At 42.1% G+C, this 22106-nt stretch overlaps 1 protein-coding gene and 2 pseudogenes across 2 annotated transcripts; 2 read left to right on the top strand and 1 right to left on the bottom strand.

Annotated features, from left to right (window-relative positions):
• Positions 1 to 3845: 3845 nt before the first annotated feature.
• On the top strand, positions 3846 to 4790 carry LOC144295282 (olfactory receptor 2D3-like). Its single transcript, XM_077867671.1, has one exon. The coding sequence runs from the start codon at positions 3846 to 3848 to the stop codon at positions 4788 to 4790; it is 945 nt and encodes a 314-aa protein (XP_077723797.1).
• A 5767-nt stretch (positions 4791 to 10557) lies between these two features.
• On the bottom strand, positions 10558 to 11343 carry LOC144295133 (olfactory receptor 10A4-like; annotated as a pseudogene).
• A 1184-nt stretch (positions 11344 to 12527) lies between these two features.
• LOC144294747 (nucleoplasmin-2 pseudogene) lies at positions 12528 to 17434 on the top strand (annotated as a pseudogene). The gene is made up of 2 exons (XR_013362118.1): positions 12528 to 12833; positions 15366 to 17434. The product of XR_013362118.1 is annotated as a nucleoplasmin-2 pseudogene (transcript).
• The last annotated feature ends 4672 nt before the right edge of the window (positions 17435 to 22106 follow it).

Genomic DNA, 22106 nt, shown 5'->3' with positions numbered 1-22106 from the left:
CACCCATGGATCCCCTAGATTATTATCTATTAAAGAACAACATTAAAAAACAAAAACATTAAAAAAAGAAATAAAATAACCCACTCATAATTCCAATATCCAAAATCGATCACTCCCAACATTTTGGAAATTAATTTTTCAGTCCTTTCTGTACATTCTGAAACATATTAACATTGGTCCCTAAGGCATAGCAAAATCACGTTTGGTAAGTGCCAGTGGAAGGTGATTGTCATTATTGTTATTAACCATATTGATTTTATCTGTAGGATATAGAGGAAATAGTAATGCTCAGGTAACAGCTAGATGATCAAATGAGGGGAAAAAGAAGGTGACAAACATTACATTACTGTCAGTGCTGAGAACAGTTGTTACCTGAGGAATTTCAGAAATAATTGTGGGATGGGTGCTTAGGTGGCGCAATTGGTTAAGTGTGTGCCTTTGACTCAGGCCATGATCCCGAGTCCTGGGATAGAGCCTGGTTTTCAGCTCCTTGCTCAGTTCATCTGGTTCTCCCTCTCCATCTCCCCCTCTTCCTTGCTCATGCTCTCTCTCACTCTCTGTCACAAATAAATAAGTAAAATCTTTTTTGAAAAATTTATTGTGAAAGTGGACATGGTTCTTCTGTATAGAATATGCACTATGCTATACAGTACCTCTAGGACTTATTCATTTTACATAACTGAAACATAGCATCCTTTTACTAATACCTAATTTGATTAATAATTGCCTCCTTCTCCAAGCCCCTGGCTATGACTGTACTGTTATCTGCTTCTAGGAATTTGACTATTTTGCATAAGTGATATCATGTAGTTTTTTCCTTCTGTGTCTGGCTTATTTCACTTAGCTAATGTCTCCAGGTTCATCCATGTTGTCACAAGTGGAAGAATTTCCTTCTTTTTATTAAAGGTGAATAATATTCTATTGTGTGTACAGTCAACATTTTCTTGATCCATTTGTCAATGGACATTTAAATTGCTCCTATGTCTTGATTGTTATGAATCATGCTGCACTGAACATGGGTGTTCAGATATTTCTTTGAGACCCTGATTTCAGTTCCCTTGAATATCTACCTAGAAGTGAGATTATTATATTATGTGATAGGTCTATTCTTAACTTTTGAGAAACCTCCATATCATTTTCTGTAGTAGCTGTACCAATATACATTTCCACCAATGATGTATGAGGGTTTCCTTGTCTCCACTTTCTTCCCAACACTAGTCACCTTCTGAGTTTTTAAAAAGACTTTTTTTTTATTGTAACCATTTTAACAGGGGTAATGTAATATATGTCATTGTGGTTTTTATTACACTTCCATGATAATTAGTGATGATGCACAACTTTTCATGTACCTGTTGGCCATTTGTATGTATTCTTTAAAAAAATGGTTATTCATTTATCTTGTCAATTTAAAGCATTGGATTATCTGCCCTTTGTCATTGAGGTGTATGAGTACCTTGTATATTTCAGATTTAGTTCTCTATGAGATATATGGTTGGTAATATTACTTCTATTTCATGGTTTGCCTTTTTATTTTGTTGATTGTTTCCTTTGCAGAAGGAACTAAAAGCAGAAGATTTTTAGTTAGTTTTTTTTAATCTCACTTTTCTAGTTTTTGCTCTTGTTGTGGGTGCTTTAAGTGTCAAAACCAAAATTACTGCCAAATCTAGGGCCCAGAAGTATTCCCTATGTTGCCTTTATGGAGTCATACTTCAGGTATTATGTTAAGTCTTTCATCCATTTGGGGTTGATTTTTGTATATGATGTGAGAAAGGGTCCAATTTCATTGTTTTGCATGTGGATATCCAGTTTTCCTGACACCATTTATTGGAGAGACTGCCATTTCCTCATTGTGTATTATTGGTACCCTCGCCACAGAAACCCAGCCTTGTGTAGGTTTATTTCTGAGTTCTTTATTATATTCCATTTGTCTATCCATTTTTAACCATTATTATGTAATATGACAAACATATTTTCTTGCAAATATTTTTCTGCAATTTAAAGTACTTATTTAGAATAGATTCCTATAATTAGATTTCTAAATTGGGATAATATTTGAGAATATTATATGAAAAAGAATTTTAAAAACAGAATATTATATGATACTAGGCCTAGAGACTCAGAAACTCCTAATATTCTAGTCCTGGTCATCCTCTCCTTCGAGTCCTATAAAAGAAAGAAGACATATAAAAAATAACAGACTGCTTTTTATTAATGGCACTGGTCCCTATTGTCACTGAAGTTCAGAACTCTGATAAGCCTCAGTTGAGGTGACCTACTATAAAGTCTTTCAAAATCTTCAACCTCCCTTGCAGCTTGAGTGGGATGTGGTCCAATGTATCTGTCCAGTTCCATGATGATGTGAGGAAATAGAACATGCATGACCTTTTAAAGCCCAGTAACCCTAGCCAGTAGTAAATAGGGACCAACCTACATCCTAAAATGTCACAAATCAGATTTTTCCTCATGGAGAAGAAAGGAACAGTAAAAAGGGAATCTTTCCTGCTCCGTACTATTTAGAAAAATTGAGAACAAAATATACAAATACTTAAAGTTTAAGATACATTTGACAAGGTTATTTTCCAGACAGGCTGGACTAATTTTACTACCCACTTGCACTGTACAAAAATGTGTTTTTTTCTGATCCTTCATTTTAAAGTTAATGAATTCTGACATTTATTAATTGTATTATTGGAGGAAGGAAACAGAACTTTTCTGTGCCACAATTTTTTTTGTCTGCAGAGTGAGATTAATAATGTCTAATTTACAATGTCATTGTAACAATGTAATTATATAAAAGCATCATGCCTGGCATGTGTTAAATTTTCAGTAAAATACAAGGTTACTATTTTGTGATGTGATTGTTTTGTTAAAATCCTAGCTAATTTTCCAGGAGGAAAACCATCTTTCATGTTGTAGTTGTCCTTAATTAGTTACAATAATATCAAGTATTCTTCTTCTATTTAGTAGCTATTCATAATTCCTCTTTGTAAGTAGTCAGTTCATATTCTTAGCCCATTATTTTTGGGGCTCAACAATTTTTGTGGTGTCTTATATGTAATCTTAATGTAAAAAGGACATTAACTTTGGTCTGACATTTCAAATAATTTCCTCAGTTTGTAGTTTATCTCAATTTTATTCGTGATATTATTTCACAAAAGCTTTTCATTCAATGATGTAAATTCTACCTGTTTTCTTTCATAGTCTATTACCTTCTATGTCAGTATGATCCTGTCCAGATAGCACAAGAATTTTGACTTGTGTTACCTGGTTTTTTTTTATTGTTTTACTTTTACCATTTTACTCTTTAATCAAAAAGGAACAATACTTGGTATATTAAGTGATAAGCCTCTATTTCTAAGCCAAGAAAAAATAGCAGTTTTTTAATGGGACAATTAACTTTGACCCTGTTTCATATTTTCAAGCATATGTTATAATTAAATATGTAGCATTTTGAACAGTTAGTGGTGCAGGTTTATACATGGTAATAGTGCTAACAGTACACACAGTCATTTTGTAACAATATGTGTACAGCTATTTAGTAAAATCCACACAAATTCCGATACCCTCATCGCAGAACTAGCCTGGCAGGCTTTAACAATGTCATTATCTATAAGTGGCAGTGGAAAGAGGAGATTTGGAAAAAAATTAAGTCTATTGAAATTACAACCACTATTGAGAATTAAGATATTCTATTTAGTATTAATTAGAATGACTTGGATAGCAAAAAGCTAGAAATACCCAATTTGGTTATAAGCTGAGCTTTAAATAAGACTCTTCTACAAGATGTTACAAACCGAAAGGTTGTTCTTTTTATTTGTGCAAACAGGTAAACAGGCATAATCTCAATGGAAGAGGAAAACCAAACCACTGTGGCTGAGTTTATTTTCCTGGGCCTTTCACAGGACTTGCAGACTCAGATCCTGCTGTTTGTTCTTTTTCTCATCATTTATCTTTTGACTGTGCTTGGGAACCTGCTCATCATCATTCTCATCTTCATGGACTCTCGACTTCACACTCCCATGTACTTTTTTCTTAGAAACCTCTCTTTTGCAGATCTCTGTTTCTCTACCAGCATCGTCCCTCAAGTCTTGGTCCATTTCCTGGCAAAGAAGAAAATGATTTATTTTCTTGGGTGTATGGCACAGATAGTTGTCTCCCTTCTGATTGGGTGTACAGAGTGTGCACTGCTGGCGGTGATGTCTTATGACCGGTACGTGGCTGTCTGCAAGCCCCTGCACTACTCTAGCATCATGACCCAAAAGGTGTGTCTCCAGTTGGCCATAGGATTCTGGGCCAGTGGAGCACTCGTGTCTCTGGTGGATACCACCTTTACTTTCCAACTACCCTATCAAGGGCAGAACATTATTAATCACTACTTTTGTGAACTTCCTGCCCTTCTGAAGGTGGCTTCAGCAGATACTTACAGCACAGAAATGGCCATCTTTGCAATGGGTGTGGTCATCCTCTTAGCTCCTGTCTGCCTGATTCTGGTCTCCTACTGGAATATTATCTCCACCGTGATCCCGATGCAGTCTGGGGAGGGGAGGCTCAAAGCTTTCTCTACCTGTGGCTCCCATCTCATTGTTGTTGTCCTCTTCTATGGATCAGCAATATTCAACTACATGAAGCCAAACTCCAAAATAATGAATGAAAGGGATAAAGTAGTCTCTGTGTTCTATGCAGTGGTGACTCCAATGTTGAACCCCATAATTTATAGCCTGAGAAATAAAGATGTTAAAGAGGGTCTCAGAAAACTAGCTGGAAGAAAGCCCTTTTCTCAGAGATGGTGATCTCAGGGTCTGACTTTTATTTTACTTTAAGTTTTTTTAATAAATTATTTTTTATTGGTGTTCAATTTGTCAACATACAGAATAACACCCAGTGCTCATCACATCAAGCGCCCACCTAGGTGCCTGCCACCCAGTCACCACCAACCCCCGCCCTCCTCCCCTTCCACCATCCCTAGTTCGTTTCCCAGTGTTAGGAGTCTTTAATGTTCTGTCTCCCTTTCTGATATTACCCACTCATTTTCTCTCCTTTCCCCTATAATCACTTTCACTATTTTTTATATTCTCAGAATGAATGAGAACATATAATGTTTGTCCTTCTCCGACTGACTTACTTCACTCAGCATAATACCCTCTAGTTCCATTCACGTTGAAGCAAATGGTGGGTATTTGTCATTTCTAATGGCTGAGTAATATTCCATTGTATACATAGACCACATCTTCTTTATCCATTCATCTTTCGATGGACACCAAGGCTCCTTCCACAGTTTGGCTATTGTGGACATTGCTGCTATAAACATCGGGGTGCAGGTGTCCCGGCGTTTCATTGCATCTGAATCTTTGGGGTAAATCCCCAGCAGTGCAATTGCTGGTCGTAGGGCAGGTCTATTTTGAACTCTTTGAGGAACCTCCACACAGTTTTCCAGAGTGGTTGCACCAGTTCACATTCCCACCAACAGTGCAAGAGGGTTCCCTTTTCTCCACATCCTCTCCAACATTTGTGGTTTCCTGCCTTGTTAATTTTCCCCATTCTCACTGGTGTGAGGTGGTATCTCATTGTGGTTTTGATTTGTATTTCCCTGATGGCAAGTGATGCAGAGCATTTTCTCGTGTGCACGTTGGCCATGTCTATGTCTTCGTCTGTGAGATTTCTCTTCATGTCTTTTGCCCATTTCATGATTGGATTGTTTGTTTCTTTGGTGTTGAGTTTAATAAGTTCTTTATAGATCTTGGAAACTAGCCCTTTATCTGATACGTCATTTGCAAATTTCTTCTCCCATTCTGTAGGTTGTCTTTTAGTTTTGTTGACTGTATCCTTTGCTGTGCAAAAGCTTCTTATCTTGATGAAGTCCCAATAGTTCATTTTTGCTTTTGTTTCTTTTCCCTTCGTGGATGTATCTTGCAAGAAGTTACTGTGGCCGAGTCCAAAAAGGGTGTTGCCTGTGTTCTCCTCTAGATTATTGATGGAATCTTCTCTCACATTTAGATCTTTCATCCATTTTGAGTTTATCATTTTTGAGAGAGTATTGCATGTGTGCTTGCTTTAGCAGGTTAGGGGAAGGGCAGAAGGAGAATTAGAGAGATTGAATCATAACCGGCTCCGCACCCAGGCCAGAGCTGACTCAGGGCTTGATCTCACAACCCTGACATCATGACCTGAGTCAAAATCAAGAGTCGGATGCTCTATTGCCCGAGCCACCCAATCACCTCTGTGGGTATGATTTTTAGAACTATTGTAATATTCTTAAAAGATGCATAGGATTGGGGACCCGGGGTGGCTCAATACCTGGGTCATCAAGGTATCCTTGGAAGAGTCTTTAATACTTGGATCACTCATGGCTCAAAGCATTTCACCTTGTATAATAGCACAAAAGCCAAATACTTACTAGTGCACAATTGTTTCTCTTAAAAGCTTCAAAAAAATGAATTTATTTTCACTTGATATCCCCAATTTTATGTAAACATAAAATAGCAGAGTAATAAGGAAATTTAAGTCATGTACACAAATATAGTTCTGAGTCTTAAACTACTCTGTATATATCTACTGAGTGATTATCCAGCATTTGCCTAAAGAAGAATATATTCCTCCGTAACGTCTTGGATCATGAGATGAATGGTCTACTTTCATTTATACAGATGACCAATGAACAGCATATGCCAACCACCTCATATTTGAAAATCCTCATACCACTTTTGACTCCCCCAAAACTTAACTTCTAATAACCTTGTTGCCTGGAAACCTTACCAATAACATGAGCAGCATTCAACTAACATGTATTTTGTATACATATTACACACTGTATTCTTACAACAAATAAGCAAGAGAAAAAAATGTTATTAAGATCATAAGAGGGAAGCCCTGGTGGCTCAGCAGTTTAGCGCTGGCTTCAGCCCAGGGTGTGATCCTGGAATTCTGGGATCCAGTCCCACATCGGGCTCCTTGCATGGAGCCTGTTTCTCCTTCTCCCTGTGTCTCTGCCTCTCTCTCTCTCTGTGTCTCTCATGAATAAGTAAATAAAATCTTTAAAACAAAAAAAGATCATAGGAGAAAATACATTCACAGTACTGTACCGTATCAAAAAAAAAAAAATCCATGTATTAGTGGACCCATGCAGTCCAAACCTGCATTGTTCAAGGGTCAACTATAGATAGTTTTTTGCTTTTACAAAGATCTTCCATATCATAAGTCAAAATCAATGTTCTGGTACCTTGAACCAAACTTCTCTAGTTCTAGTCCTAGAGAAATTTCATTTTCCTCTACCATAGCCCTCTGAAGTCAGTTCCTGTATTGGCCCAAATTCAATTCTCAGAGCCAATCACTCACTTGATTCTTTAAAGTTCCTAGATCTAACATGCTCAGGCACCCTGTATTCATTCTGGTCATCCTCCTTTGAATGAGCTCATTTTATCCATAAATACCTTTTCCATAAGCAAAAGAGAATTTAGGATTTTAGAAATTGGAATTTGTGAACCTGAGGCAGACCCGTCCATGGGCTTAGATGCCTAGAACCACATCTTACTGTGACTCAACTTCTCAAAAATAGTTGCTTCTGGGCTCCCCTTCAGGTTTCATGAACCCTTAGGACACACAATCTGCCTGACAGCCACCTGTCTATTTTACCCAAGCTTTTAATCAATCATTTGTTTAGAGGGGATTCAATGACAACTGTAAAACTTTTCTACAGTTACCATGGATATGAGTCCAGGAACAACAGACGTCAGGAGTCAGGAACTACTGACTCCACTATAGAACACCTTCCCAGTGAAGAAATATCTAGTAGCTAAATTTCTTCTTTCTTTCATTCATGCATCCGTGCATTCACTTTAAAACCATTATTGAGCTCTTTTTATATTTTCGCTTATCTGACTCTATCTGTATCCAATATATCCAGAACAGACACCTATGTGTTATGTATTTCAATACAAATTTTTGCAATCTTTACTGCCCTTTTAAAATTACTGGAGCTGGACCACAATAGACAGATGCTAGTCTGGGGTGTGAGGATCAGAGAAAACTTTTATAGTAACAGCATCTGATACTTGAAGTGACATAGACAGGAGAAAGCACTAATAGGTGAAGTTGCTGATCTGGCTGCCCATGATGATCTAAATGAGATCTATTTCACTAATGGGAGGGAAAATAAGGAAATGTAAACAGAAAATTTCAACACTAATTTAGAGAATTCTTGCCATGAAGAAGAAAGAAGGTATGGCTGAGAAAGTGGGATTATGAGTTTATAAAATTTTTAAATTCCTAGGTCACTTCCCTCTTTACTTTGAAGACTTTAACCCTTGGGTCACTGTCATCCCATGGCACACTCCTCCTTTTATAGATCTTGGGTTTTCTAGTCTTCACATAAAATGAAATATTTAATTATTCTGCCTTCTCAGAATTCCTTGGATGATCTCAGCCATCCAAGCCTTGGTCCTATCTTTCATATTACCATTACCAAGAGTTGCCATCCCCACTCCAAATTCTGAAACCACAGAATCCTGAGCAAAATAAAATGGTTACAGTTTTCAGGCACTAATTTCCGAGACAGTTTATTATACAGCAGGGGATAACCGAAATGCTGAGAGAATTATACTCCCATTCATTCCATCAAAATAGATACTGGTGGGGTTTTTCACACTACTAATTAAAGCTGCCATCTCTCTCAAAACAAAACGAGACAAAACAAAACAAGCTCCCCAACGCATGCTCTCTCTCCTGCTATGGAAGGAGAGAGGGAATAAACTGCCAGAAAGCTTCTAAAGAAAACATTTCCTGTATACACCAAAAAATAATAATAGAGATAATGTATAGATAAGGGTTCTTAGTTGTGGGCATTATGAAAGTCCTCATCTGAGGGTTTTGAGGGGCTCGGTTGCTTAAGCATGTGCCTTCAACTCAGATTATGATCTGTAGGACTTTGGATGGAGCCTGGTGTGCAGGGAGTCCGCTTCTCCTCTCCTTCTGCTCTCCTCTCTTTCCATCCCTGCCCTTCCCCCATTTCATGCTTTCTCTCTCTCAAACAAAAAATAAAATAAAATCTTAAAAATGTAGTGTCCTCTTCTGATTGTGTTTACTAATATAATCCAACTGCTAGTACACTATCTGCCACAAATTAGATTCATAATAAGAATTTGCTGAAAGAATATGAGTGTAGGAAACCTATTGGCTCAAGTCCAGTTTTTTCTGCATTTTAAAATGATTTTATTAATTTATTTTACATAGTGGCCAGAAGCAGGGGGACTGGCAGAGAGAGAGAGGGAAGAGGCTCCCCACCCCTAGGATCCCAGCCAAAGCCTAAGAAAGATACTAAATCAAGTGAGCGACCCAGGTACCCCTGTACTTTTTATTAAATATTAACAGATGGGTTCATATCAGAAGATCTGTTTTTCATGATGCTAGAAAGAAATAGAGTTTGTAGCAATCAATTGCATGCAACTCAAGGTCATGTCCCATAGACCTTCAAAGCCCTTTACCCTAACAATGAACGTCATATATTGAGGGAAACCTTACAAGATTGTTCATTTAAAAAAAATCTGGACCTTTAGTGAAGTGACTGCGACCAAAACTTATCTTGTTCTATTAGATAGCAGACTCAGGGCTTCAGGGGACCTCTGAGGGTACGTGGTCAGAAACCTCGCATCTATGATTGAGTTGGATCTATGAGAGGTAAGAGAGAAGGTCTGGGAGTTCTCCGTCTTGCTTTGTGCCTTTTCCATCTCCCTCGTCTCACTGGGTTTTGAGCCTGTTTCCTGGCAATACTTACAGGTTAAAATTTAAATTTTGCCTGGCTACGTTATTATGACTTTCATAAAGGTCAGCCTCATTACAAAGAATTCATAGCACACATTCTACCCACATCTTGAAAAATATCATTGAGTGAACAGCAGTGATCTGAGTATAAGTGATCTGAGCTTGGAGCTTAGCTTTGCCAGATTTTAGTTGCAAAAAATTGGGGATGCTAATCTCCACCTTACAGTGTTTTGTGGTGATGAGTGAGATGCTATGTATAATGTGCTTAAGACAGTAGTGAGCACAGAGGAGGTTAGAAAAAGCTCCTAGTAACCTTTTTGTTTTATGTTGGTGAACTCATGGTCTAGATTTAAAGCTCCCTCCCTGGAGGCTCTCTGTGACTGATTCTGTGGAGTCTTCCCCTGGGCCTCAAGCCAGGACCTTCTTTTAGTGTTTTCTTGTTTTCTCTTCCTTTCTGCAATGTCATCCTCCCCCATAGCCTCAAGGATCATCCACCCAGAATGGACACAAACTGTACACCTCTGGCCTCAGACACCAATAAACTGCGGACCCCCGGTCCATCTGCCTATTTGATAATGCTTCTTGGATGACCCAGAGTTATCTTGTACTTAACAAGCCCAAACTGGATTCACGAGACTTCCGTCAGACTTTTTACTTGGATGGAAACCAGAATGAATGATGAGTGAATCGATTAATCAGGGACCACCATGTTTTATACATCCCAGTATATTTTCGAAATTCTGCCCTGTTTTTTGGTCCCAGGCTAATGGGGTGGTGGTGACGTGGAGAAGTGTTAGTGTTAGGCTATCTCAGGAGAGGTGGTGGATTGAAGTACGTGAGGATGGCGGTGCTGTAGAAGAGGGAGACAACAAGGAGGTGGGAGGAATAGGTGGAAAAGGCCTTAGGTTTCCCCTCAGCTGAGGGCATCCTGAAGATAGTAGAGAGGATGTGGACATAGGACCCTAGGATCAGCAGGAAAGGGAAGAGGATAAATAAGACAGTGGCTGTCAGAGCCTCCAGTTCAAACAGAGAGGTATCAGCACAGACCAGTGCAATGACAGGGGGGCTGTCACAGAAAAAGTGGTTCACTCTGTTGGGGTCACAAAAAGGGAAGTGGAAAATCCATGTGGTTTGCACAGGGCCACAGGAAACTCTGAGAACCAAGATGTACCTGCTAGCTGGGCACAGGCTCTGCAGTTCATAATGACTGGGTAACGCAAAGGGTCACAGTTGGCCACACAGCGGTCATATGTCATTGTGGCCAGGAGGCAGCACTCAGCAGCCCCAAAGAAGAAGAAATACACTGAGTGGCATAGCCATGGAAGGAGTTAGTTGTATCTTGGATGATCAGAGTCGCTGCATCTAGGGCACAAAAATCAAGTTAAAACCTACCTCCAGGTGGTAAAAAATTCCTGGGGAAGAAGCAGGTAAGACTTTGTAGAGCAGAGCAGGATGATAAGAACATTGCCCACTACGGTGCCAGTAAATAGTCCAAAAAAGGAGAAAGAGTAGAGCTTGGAGCTCAGAGGACAAGGCTGAAAAGTTCACAGAAACAAATTCACTGTCAACTGTCCAGTTTTCCCATGTCATTTTTCTGCTCAGGAATTCCCCAGGCATCATGATCCAAGAAGCAAGGTGAGGATTTGGGGCAGCTACATGGGTGGGATGGGGGAAGCTAAGAATGTATAACAGGCTCTCCCTGCACCTCACCCTCGCCTCCACCCTCACTGTGGCCTGCTGCCGCCCACTCCCAGCCCCCTGGTTGGACAGCCTTCTACGGGTGGGTGGGGCCTAGGGAAAGGCTGGCCTGGAGATGGGGCGGGGCCTGGGGATAGGAGTGGGCGGGGCTTTATGTGGGGGGGGCCTGAGACGGGAGGGGCGTGGCCTGTTGCTTGGGGGCGGGACCTGGAGCTGGGGAGGGGCGGGGTCTTCTCAGGTGGCCTGGGGCCGCGGGGGCCGCTGGGGGCTCCTTCCAGGGCTGGTGCGCGTGCGCGCGCCCGGGGGCGGGGTCGGGGGGGCGCCTGGGCTTCTGGGACTCGCAGGACCCGGGCGGCGCGGAAGGGCGGGCTGTGCCCTGCTGCTTGGCTCGGGCGTCAGTGCCCACGCCGGCTGCCCCCGCCCGGAGCCGCACGGCCTCCGCGGCTGCCGTCGCCCCTGGCGCCCGGGCGGACGGAACGGAGCCCCTGCCGGGAGCCGCGCCCAGGGACCACCGGCTCGGTGGCGGTGAGGACGCGCTGTGCGGCGCGGGGAGCCCCGCTGCGGCGCGTCGGCGGGTTGGGGCGCGCGCCCCGCAGTGTGTGCGGGACCCCGGGGGGCGCGGGCGGCGGGGAGGCGCGGGCTGCAGGAGGAGGGGTGCGCGCCGGAGCCCGGGGAGCCGCGTGCGGCGCCGCCTCTCGGCCCTGCTGCGGGGGCGGCCTGCGGGCCTCGGGCGGCTGGCGGGGGTGCTTGGGGGCCGGGGTGACGGGGCTGGCTGCGTCGACTGCAGACGCGGTGGGAAGTCTGCATCCCCCTGGCCTTCTTCCCAGTCATCCCTGACCTCCCGCCAGTGCGGACGCTTCGAGGCGTCTTTCTGGGTTTCAGACGCTCCGTGTGCACCGGGCCCTCTGCGCCCCTCTCCCTGCGCCAGGCGCGAAGGGGTTTTACCTAGGCCACTGCCTATCAGCTCTTTAGTTGACATGTAAACTTGCTCTACGAAACAACCCTCTTCACCCACAGAAAGTACCTTGCGCATGATTGGCACCTGTTGAGTCCTCGGTGCTAGAAAATCCCTTGAACATCCCTGTGGCCCCTGGTTCAGTGCCCTGGATTCCCGCCGCCTGCGCCTGTCGCGCCCTCCGTGTCCGTGGGCCTGGCTCGCACTCGAAGCTCCCTCGCTCCTGCCACCGCCGTCCTGAGAGGCGGCCGTTCACTGCAGAGGTTAAACTCCGGCCCTTCTTGGCTTTGCTCGCCCCAGTGTTCATCGCTTACACAGCGCGAGGCTGCTCGCAGTCTCAGCCGTACGCTGACCTTCTGTCGTCCAACGGCTCCTTTTCTGGACTCTTCACTGCAAGCAGGTCCTCCTGAACGTCTCCGACCTTCAGGTTCCTTAATTATTGATACCGACTGAGTTATTAATTTATATTTTCAGCCTATCCATTCCCACTATATTCTGTTGCTTTTTCTCACTCTGAATTGGCTATTTAGCTCATCTCATTATTGCTTAATTACATATAAACGTCTTTGACATTGCCTAACAGTGGAACATGAGCTGTGCTGTATAGATGTTTCTGTGCAATGTTTTTATGGTGTTGGATTTGAGTTGTATTGTAGAGCAAAGTTTAAATTTCAAATTAGTTGAGAGAGTATCTTCTCTTTGTGGTAAATTGTAGTTTTCATTCTGATAAGTGTGGTCTCTACACAGGTAGGTGCTTTTTATTTGAGGAGGTTTTTGTGTAACCTAATATAGTAGCTTTGGAAACCTTTTCATAAGTGCATGAGTAGACATTATGTTTTGTCTGGTTTTCTATATCACACTAAGCACATTTTCATCTCTATTATTACTTAAGTTATTTTCTCTGTTAAGGATTGGGACTTCACCTGAGCCAGAATACCGGAAGACAGACCAATCTAAGTCAGGATGAGTGTGACTTGTGACCTGTCAGATGTAGGAGCTCTCACCAACTCTGGCACAATAGTAGAAGAATACACCCCTGGACTTTCCTGATTTGTTTTTAAAACCATATTATTCTCTAATGCAAATGTGGAGGAGAAAATGTTCCCCTAGGTGACCATGAACCTGCCCCCAGAGTCAGGAAGCTCCTCAAAGGGAATCGTGTGTGCTGCCAACCTTTCTCATTATTCTGCCTTTTCAAGAGATTGAATGTCAACTTTAAGTTCATTTCTCTAATAATGACATTTATGACGAATGAAACAAGATGATCAGTTCATGGAGCCATGCATTGTCTCATCTGACATTCCTTTTAGGAAGAAGATTCTGAGGGAGTCCATTGGAATCGAGAGAAAATACTAAATTTCAGTTCTGATTCCAAAATCTTTTGTGCTCAAAATCACGTACTCCCTATCCTCCATACCGACTTACTGTCTTCCAAGCCCAGCTCAGCAAGGCATATACATCCCCACATAGAGAATCAATATGGACTCCATGGAAGTTCTACTTATGCCCTCTCTATGTGGGGACCATGATTTTTTTCACAAGGAGTTTGACATTGTAGTTGTTTGTTAAAGTAGATCCACTGTGGAAAACACCTTGGCTAGATCTATTAGATTTACCCCTAAGGATCTGATTGTTTGGACCAAATTAGTTGAATTTATAGGCCAAATTCTAGTTCACTCCCAATATATGCCAAGTTATTACCTTTGTCACATTGTGCCTTCTCTTTTGATACCTTTATTTTTTTAATCTTTTTTTAAAAAAAAGATTTTATTTTATTCATGAGAGACACGGTGGGGGGGCGGGCGGGGCAGAGACATAGGCAGAGGGAGAAGCAGGCTCCATGCAAGGAGCTCAATGTGGGATTCAATCCCTGGACTTCAGGATCACTCCCTGAGCTGAAGGCAGATATTCAACACTTAGTCACCCAGACTCCCATCTTTCCATCCCTTTGATAATATTACAACCATTTTTCCATCTGAGGAATGAAAAAAAACATCAAATTAGCATGTTAGTGGGCAGAGGGGAGAATGCAAAAGTGTGAGCATCTTGGTATAAGTCATCTGAGTCAACCAGTTCCATAAAATCTCTGAAGCCAAGATCAAAGACAAGGCAGAAAGGGGAATCCCCACAACTCTGTTGTCCTGTTGCCTCCAAAGGTGTTATTGACGTCAAGGCATACTGTGCAACAATAGTTCCATTTAAACGAGGTCACCAGAAGGATACTTGGAGCAGTCTCTGCAGTGGGTGAAGTGCTCAGGAGAATTCTGAATCATTAGGGTGGATCTTCAGCTCTGTTTCTTCTCATAGGTTCCCAAATGGTTATAAGTAGAATAAAAAATAGCATGCAGTTAGCACTCACATCTCCATTTATGGGCCCCATTTTCAGTTCTGCTTACCTGTCCTCTTCTTTGTGAAGTGTTGTATTGTTGGAATTTCTAGGTTCTAGGTTGCAACCCCGTTGTATTACATATTCTACATATGATTATTAAGAACTTCATCATGTGTAGAATGTGAATATGATGTGTGATAGATTCTTTAATTATTAACATTTAACCCTATTTTCTTTGTCTCTCCTAATACCCATAGTTATTTTAATAACTTGATGCTAACTTGTGGATTTACTGCCCAGAATATATAAGGAACTCCTACAGGTAGGAAAAGTCAGAAAATTCCAGTTTATAAAATGGACAAAAGACTAGAACAAGTCTTTACAGCATAGGGAACACAAATAGCTATAACCATATAAAAAGTGGCACAACAGAATTAGCGACCAGAATACATAAATTAAAAGTACAGTGAAATACCACTAAGCCTCATAAGGATGGGTTTAAATGTCTGAGAATGTATAACACTTTACATTGCTGATGGAAGATTAGCTTGGCACAGTCAATTCAGAAGGTCTATTTGGCAGCATCTTTTAAACCTAACTTTAAATATATGCCTTCTCTCCTACAACCAGTGGTTTCCCTCCTCTGTCCTCCCGCACAGCCGCTGCGCCCCCCGCGCCCCCCGCGCGCCCCGGGACATGAACCTCAGCAGCAGCAGCAGCGCTGCCGAGAAGGCGCAGCAGCCGTGCTCTGGGACTGTGAGCTAAACCAGGAGAAGCGGACCTGGACGGTCAAACCCCAGAAGGAGGGCAAGCAGGACTCGAAGCTGTTGCTCAGTACGATTTGCTTGGGGGAGAAAGCCAAAGAAGAGATGAACCTGGTGGAAATCCTGCCCCCGGCCAGCCCGGAGGACAAACAGGCCAAGCCCATCACCATCGCCTCGCTCCAGGCCTCCGTGCTACCCATGGTTGTCGTGATGGGATTGGAGCTTTCTCCTCCAGTTACTTTCCAGCTCCGGGCTGGCTCTGGACCTGTGTTCCTCGGTGGCCAGGAATGTTACATAGACACTGCAGACGTATCCTGGGAGGAAGAGGAGGATCCCGAGGAGGAGGAGGAAGAGGAGGAGGAAAGTCACAGTGATGAGGTTGATGATGACGACGATGATTAGATGTGTCCCTAGAGGAGACCCCTGTTAAACAAGTCAAGAGGCTGGCGTCCCAGAAGCAGACAAGTGTTGCCAAGAAAAAAAGGATGGAAAAAGAAGAGGAGGCAGTGAGACCCAGGCTTAAAGACCAGAGTCCTGTGAAAAAGGCCAAACCCACACTCAAACCTAAAAAGCCAGGATCCAAGAAATGAGGAGCCAGGAGTGGCCTGGCTGCAGCGACCGAGGGAGAGCTGGCTAGCTGTGACCCAGGTCTCCCCCACCCAGCCTCTCTCCACCTGAGTCTGAATGGGATGGAGCTGCTGAGGCCAACACGAGAGGCCCTCGCCCCAACTCTCAAGTGTTCAGCGGGACCTGGAGCTCCAACCTCAGGGCCATTAATAAAGTTTGCTTTGCCAGGAAAAAAAAAAACAAAAACCATTCATTCTCTAATTTCTCCAAATTTGCTGAAATAGTCTCTAAGGCTATCTGGTGAGGTCTGCCAGCTTAGTCCACCAATAAACATTTTACCGGGGTCGTGCTGGGAGTTGTTGGCGCTGCCTGAGGTGCCTTGGCTCCCATTTGCCTCCATATCTGAGCCCCCCCCGCCCCCCCACCCCCGGGAAACCGAGCCCCACAGCGAGCGGAGGGGAGCGGCGGCTGGCTCCGAGCCCCGATTCTCCCGCTCCCGCTTCTTTATAATGATTACAACATTGCCAAAACTCTATTAAAAAATATTTATGGGGGTCCCTGGGTGGCTCAGCGGTTTAGCGCCTGCTTCAGGCCAGGGCATGATCCTGGAGACTCGAGATCAAGTCCCGCATTGGGCTCCCTGCATGGAGCCTGCTTCTCCCTCTGCCTGTGTCTTTGCCTCTTTCTTTCTTCTCATTCTCTCTCTGTGTGTCTCTCATGAATAAATAAATCTTTTTTAAAAATTATGAGAGACAATACTAAAGTAAATAAATTAAGGGGCAGTTGGCCCTCCCTCCAAAGAAATGCAAAAACATAACAAATACTGTCAGAATTAACTTTATCTGGTTTCTGGAAAATAGAAGTTTACAGCAGCCAATTGAATGTTTAATCAAGAAAAACACTACTGAAACCATGTTTGAGTTGTTTACCTTAGTCTCCCCATGAAAGTGAAATGACATCTCATAGAATGGGAGAAAATACTTGCAAATCATATATCTGAGAAGGATCTAGTATCCAGAATATATAAAGAATTCCTGAAACTCAAAAACGAGAAAGGGAAACAACACAATTTAAAAATGGACAAAAGGCTTCTAAAGGTATGTCTCCAAGTAAAGTATGCAAATGGCTGACAGGAACAGGAAAGGATGTTGCACATCATTAGATTTTTGGAATTGCAAATTAAAACCACAGAAATAGAACCTCTCCTTTCTTCTATAATCCCTTTTACTATTTTTTGTATTCCCCATATGAGTGAAACCATATAATAAATGAGTGGGAAAAATCAGAGAGGGTGACAAAACATGAGAGACTCATAACTCTGGGAAACGAACAAGGGGTAATGGAAGGGGAGGTGGGCAGGGGCATGGGATGACTGGGTGTTGGCACTGGGGGGGGCACTTGCCGGGATGAGCACTGGGTGTTATATGTTGGCAAATCGAACTCCAATAAAAAATATACATATTAAAAGAAAAAAGAAATAGAACCTCTTTCTTTTCTATTGGCAATATTGCTAAGTCACAAAGTAAAAGCCAGGTGGCACTGGTGGGAAAAAAGAGTGATAAGTGGAACGGAATGGAGAGTTCGTAGATAGACATATATGATTTTAATGTCTGACAAAGTTAATTCCAAAAATCCTTAGGAAGAGGACAAATAGTGAAGTATAAAGCATCACTAAATACTAGTTTACTACCTAGAGAAAAATAAAACTGGATTTCTACCTAACATGACACAAGAAGGTAGACTCTAAATAGATTAAATAACTAAAAGTTAAAATAAAACAATGACATTATGCAAGAAAACATAAGGGAACATCTATCTTTCTGACCTAGAGGACAGAACCTCCAAAGCACAGACCATAATGAAACAGTTGATGAATTTGATTTCCTCAACATCTGAGATTTGTCTTCAGTGAAAAACATTTTAAACAAAGAATTTATGAATAAAAAAGGTAAATGAAGGAGATATTCACAGTATGTAGGACAAATAAGAAATAAGAAGTTCATATCAGGAATTGATAATGAATTCTAAAATTCAGGAAGAAAAGGAAGAAACCTCCAATAGAAAACATAAACAACCAGATGATATACAAGGGAATTTACAAAAATTAACCAAAAGTCCTCCAAGAATAGAAAGCAAAACTGAAATTCATTAGTATTAATGGTCTACAAATGGAAACAAGAAAGAGATATCTATTTACCTCTATTAGGCCGGCAGAAATTAGAAAGTCAGATACTGTAAATTGTCGGCAAAAGCAGAAGAGAGAGGAACACGCATTTACATTTGGGAAAAAGGAGGTAGAGCCATTCTGGGAGGGAAATTGGTATCACTTGGTCACCTTATGCCTGTGCATACACTATGATATAACAATCATGCTAAATGATTGCTTTTCTATTGGCAATATAGGCAAATAGAGAGCCACATAATTTCTCACACAGAATATGGTACGGTCATATGGTATATTTCTGTAATGTGTGTGGTTCTGTACTTTGTGTTGGCAACACGTTGTGTGATTTGGATATCCTTCACTGGAGAAGAGATATGGCTAGCTGTGACCATGAAATGAAAATGCAAGAGATGTGCACCAAGGATATTGCACAGCAGTAGGGAGAAGGATTAGATGAACCCCTGGCATTGTAAATGATCTTAAAGACTCAGGTAAGTGAAAAGGTAAGCAAAGAGGCATATAACACAGTATCATATATGTAGAGTGCTCATCCTGTCAAGTGCCCACCTCAGTGAAATTTACCTTTTAAAAAATGTTTTCATTAGCTTGGGCTATAGGAGTATTTCCCTATAGCCCTTTCATTAGAGGGCTATAGGAATAATTCCATTTTTATGTGGCCAAAGTCTTAACTTAATAGTTTAAAAGTCTCATCCTTTAAGACTGTCCTTTGTGAATTATTCCCACAAAAGGAAAGCTTTGACTTTATGTCCAGTAAATTAACAATTTTAATAGAAGAGCCCACCCAGACCCCTACTATCATGTTGATATTAAGACCCTGCTAACCAAATGAACTACACCGTCGAAGGTGAACATAGGGCATTAAAACAACCAAAATGAAACTATGAGCCCTGCAATTAAGCTTGTAGTACTCAGAAAGTTGGCATCCAGACACTCCAATATGTATTTCTTTTCATTTCTTGTCATTGCCATATATGTGAAAACACAAGTTTGATGACTTGCGAACCCCTGAGATATATCTGCTGATGCTATCTGGAATACCACTGGTGTAAGGTTTGAATGAAGGGTGCTAGCATGAGTTAGAGACTTCAGTCTGTGACCTCAAATAGAACACCGAGTGCCCTAGGATGTCTCAGAGGATGGAAAGGTAATCAGGTTGAGGGCTTCTCAAGCTCCAGGGAATGCCCTGTTTACATACTCTCAGGACCTCAGCTTTAAATAGATCCTTGAAGGAAAAATGCTCTCTGTTCAGGAGTGGGACCTAGGAGAATTGGAGTTTGTACCTGGAATTCAGTAAGGCAGAAAGGCTTGGGGTGGAGTCAGACTCCTAGGATGACTGGAGTGCAGCCCCGAGAGGCATTGCTTAGGAGCCAACCCACAACCGGTGCTGTCCTTCCAGACTGGATCTGGAGGCTGCAGACATCATTCCCTCCCACACTTGATCCTTGATCCTTCACCAGGGACCTGGCAGCACAGTTTCTGCCTCCTCTCTGCCCTCAGGTGAGAGTGGACAAGCTGGTGATGGGCCTCAGGCTGAAGGAATCTTGGTACCCGTTGGGGGTTGTGAGGTGGGCATGGCATTGGGAAAGGTAAATTTTGTCATTTGCTTTCTTGCACATCAATGTTGTTCCTTGCTAGCCACCCCGAGACAATTCTATTCCCACTCTTCTCCAGGACCCCAGCCCAAAAATGCTTTCCCAGACTTTCTTCTTCAGGGATGAGGCTCCTTCCAGAGAGATCACAGAGGTTGTGCTTCTTGCTGTTGAAAAGCAACTGCCTGATTCTTTCTTTGCCTCCTTGGTCAGGCCTTCAGCAGCATTGCTTGCCTCAGCTTGCATTTGTCCCACCCTCTCCCATTGAACAAGCAAGGGGCTAGAAGGAAACAGGAATCTTGCTTCAAGGAATTCCATCAAGAGCTCCTTGCTCTTGCGTCTTCTCCGGGTCTAGGAGATGTGAAGGAATCAGGACTGCGTGGTACAGCCTTCTAGGAAGGCAGCACTGCTGCCTCCAAGCCCCTGGTGAGTTAGGGCAGACAGTAGGGTGTGAGTCCAGTTACAGGCAGTGGTGGCCTTCTAGCCCTGAAGAGGATACTAGCGCTCACTACAGGTGCCCTCGGGCAAACATCCCATAGTGTGGTATCCTTCACATAAGGTCAGGCATGTGGGTTCCCACAACACCCAGCCTTGGTCAATATCCAGTTGGCTCAGGACCCACTCTGGGACATTTTTGGTTGTTTTGAAAGAGATAGTGGCCATGAGGGTATGCAAATTAGAGTATGAAATACTTCAGTGAGTATATCTGTGGTGATGGATGTCTGTGTGTTTATATAAGATATTGTGAAGCTGAGAGTAAGTATATGTAACATGTGGTGTGCGTATATGACAAGGAATAATGCCGTGTACATAATGTGAGTGTGTGAGACACAGTCCCTAAGAGAAGATGTCTGGAAAGGCCATACTAGTGACAATATTACTAGGGCCTCAGAGGATGAAAGATGCATTCCCTGTTCCTTCGATTTGAGGGCACAGCTATACTTTCAAATCTCTTCCTGTATTTCTTCCTTCTGCTTTTTCTCCACATCTCTAGATTTCTGTCCTCTCAGCTTAGCTTCTGTTCCCTGAATTCTTCTAATTTCTATTCTCTCTATTGTTTTTCCCACTCTGATTTTTTTCTTCTTCCTTTTTTCTCTAAATTCAATAACATAGCATCATTGTTTAATGAATTAGTAAAGTTGACAAATTTAAATGAATTCTTTAAGACTATGAAACAGTAATAGTCCCTGGCCTTCTTTGGAATGTAAGATACTACGTTTCATTTTATTTACCTCCTTTTCCATTGATTTTTATACTGCTCTGTTTCAAGGTTTTCCCAATCCACATATACACATATTTATGTAAATGTACATGTCCTACTTTTAAGGGACAGAGAATCATTCTTCAAATGTATTGTACAGTCTCTACATGATGCTAAATTTTTGTTGTGGTTAAGGGTTTATTCATTTGGTAAGGATATTCTTTTTTTTCATTGAAGTTCAATTTGCCAACATATAGCATAACACCAGTGCTCATCCCATCAAGTGCTCCCCTCAGTGCCTGTCACCCAGTCACCCCCACCCCCTGCCCACCTCCCTATCCACCACCCCTTCTTCATTTCCCAGAGTTAGGAGTCTCTTACGTTCAGTCTCCCTCTCTGATATTTCCCACTCATTTTTTTTCTTTGTCCTTTATTCTCTTTCACTATTTTTTATATTCCCCAAATGAATGAGACCATATAATGTTTGTCCTTCTCCGATTGACTTATTTCACTCAGCATAATACCCTCCAGTTCCATCCACATTGAAGCAAATGGTGAATATTTGTCGTTTCCAATGGCTGAGTAATATTCCATTGTAAGGATATTCTTTAATGGAATTATCTCCAGAGGGACCAAAAGATACACAGCCCGCACATGCGCGCGCGTGCGCGCACACATACACACACACACACACACACACACACAAAACCCCATATGTTGTTCATACCCAAACATGTTATTTTGCAACCCATTTTTTTAACTCAACAATCTGAACAACATCTTTCTATGGAAAATATAGATCTACTTACTTTTAATGACTTAAGGTTAGTGTATCATGATCACAGCAGCCATTTCTTTCAATGTAGTTGTCAGGCATTGTGCGAGCTAGTTTCCATTAAGTGCTTAATTTAATCTGTACATCCATACTATGAATTTGTGGTGTTATATCCATTTAACACTAGGAAACAGGAGGCATAAAGGAGCTAAATCAAGTGGCCAAGGCCAAAGAGCTAAGAAATAGAGGGAAAGAATTCAACCTATGTCTGTAAAATTCACACATCTCTA

Source organism: Canis aureus, chromosome 23 (genome assembly GCF_053574225.1).
Source record: "Canis aureus isolate CA01 chromosome 23, VMU_Caureus_v.1.0, whole genome shotgun sequence".
Taxonomy (NCBI): domain Eukaryota; kingdom Metazoa; phylum Chordata; class Mammalia; order Carnivora; family Canidae; genus Canis; species Canis aureus.
Note: the sequence above shows the minus strand (reverse complement) of the source record. Positions and strands in the feature narration are given on the sequence as shown.

What these genes read in the sequence shown, in the direction of transcription:
- LOC144295282 (XM_077867671.1), top strand. Translation starts at nt 3,846, where the DNA reads ATGGAAGAGGAAAACCAAACCACTGTGGCTGAGTTTATTTTCCTGGGC.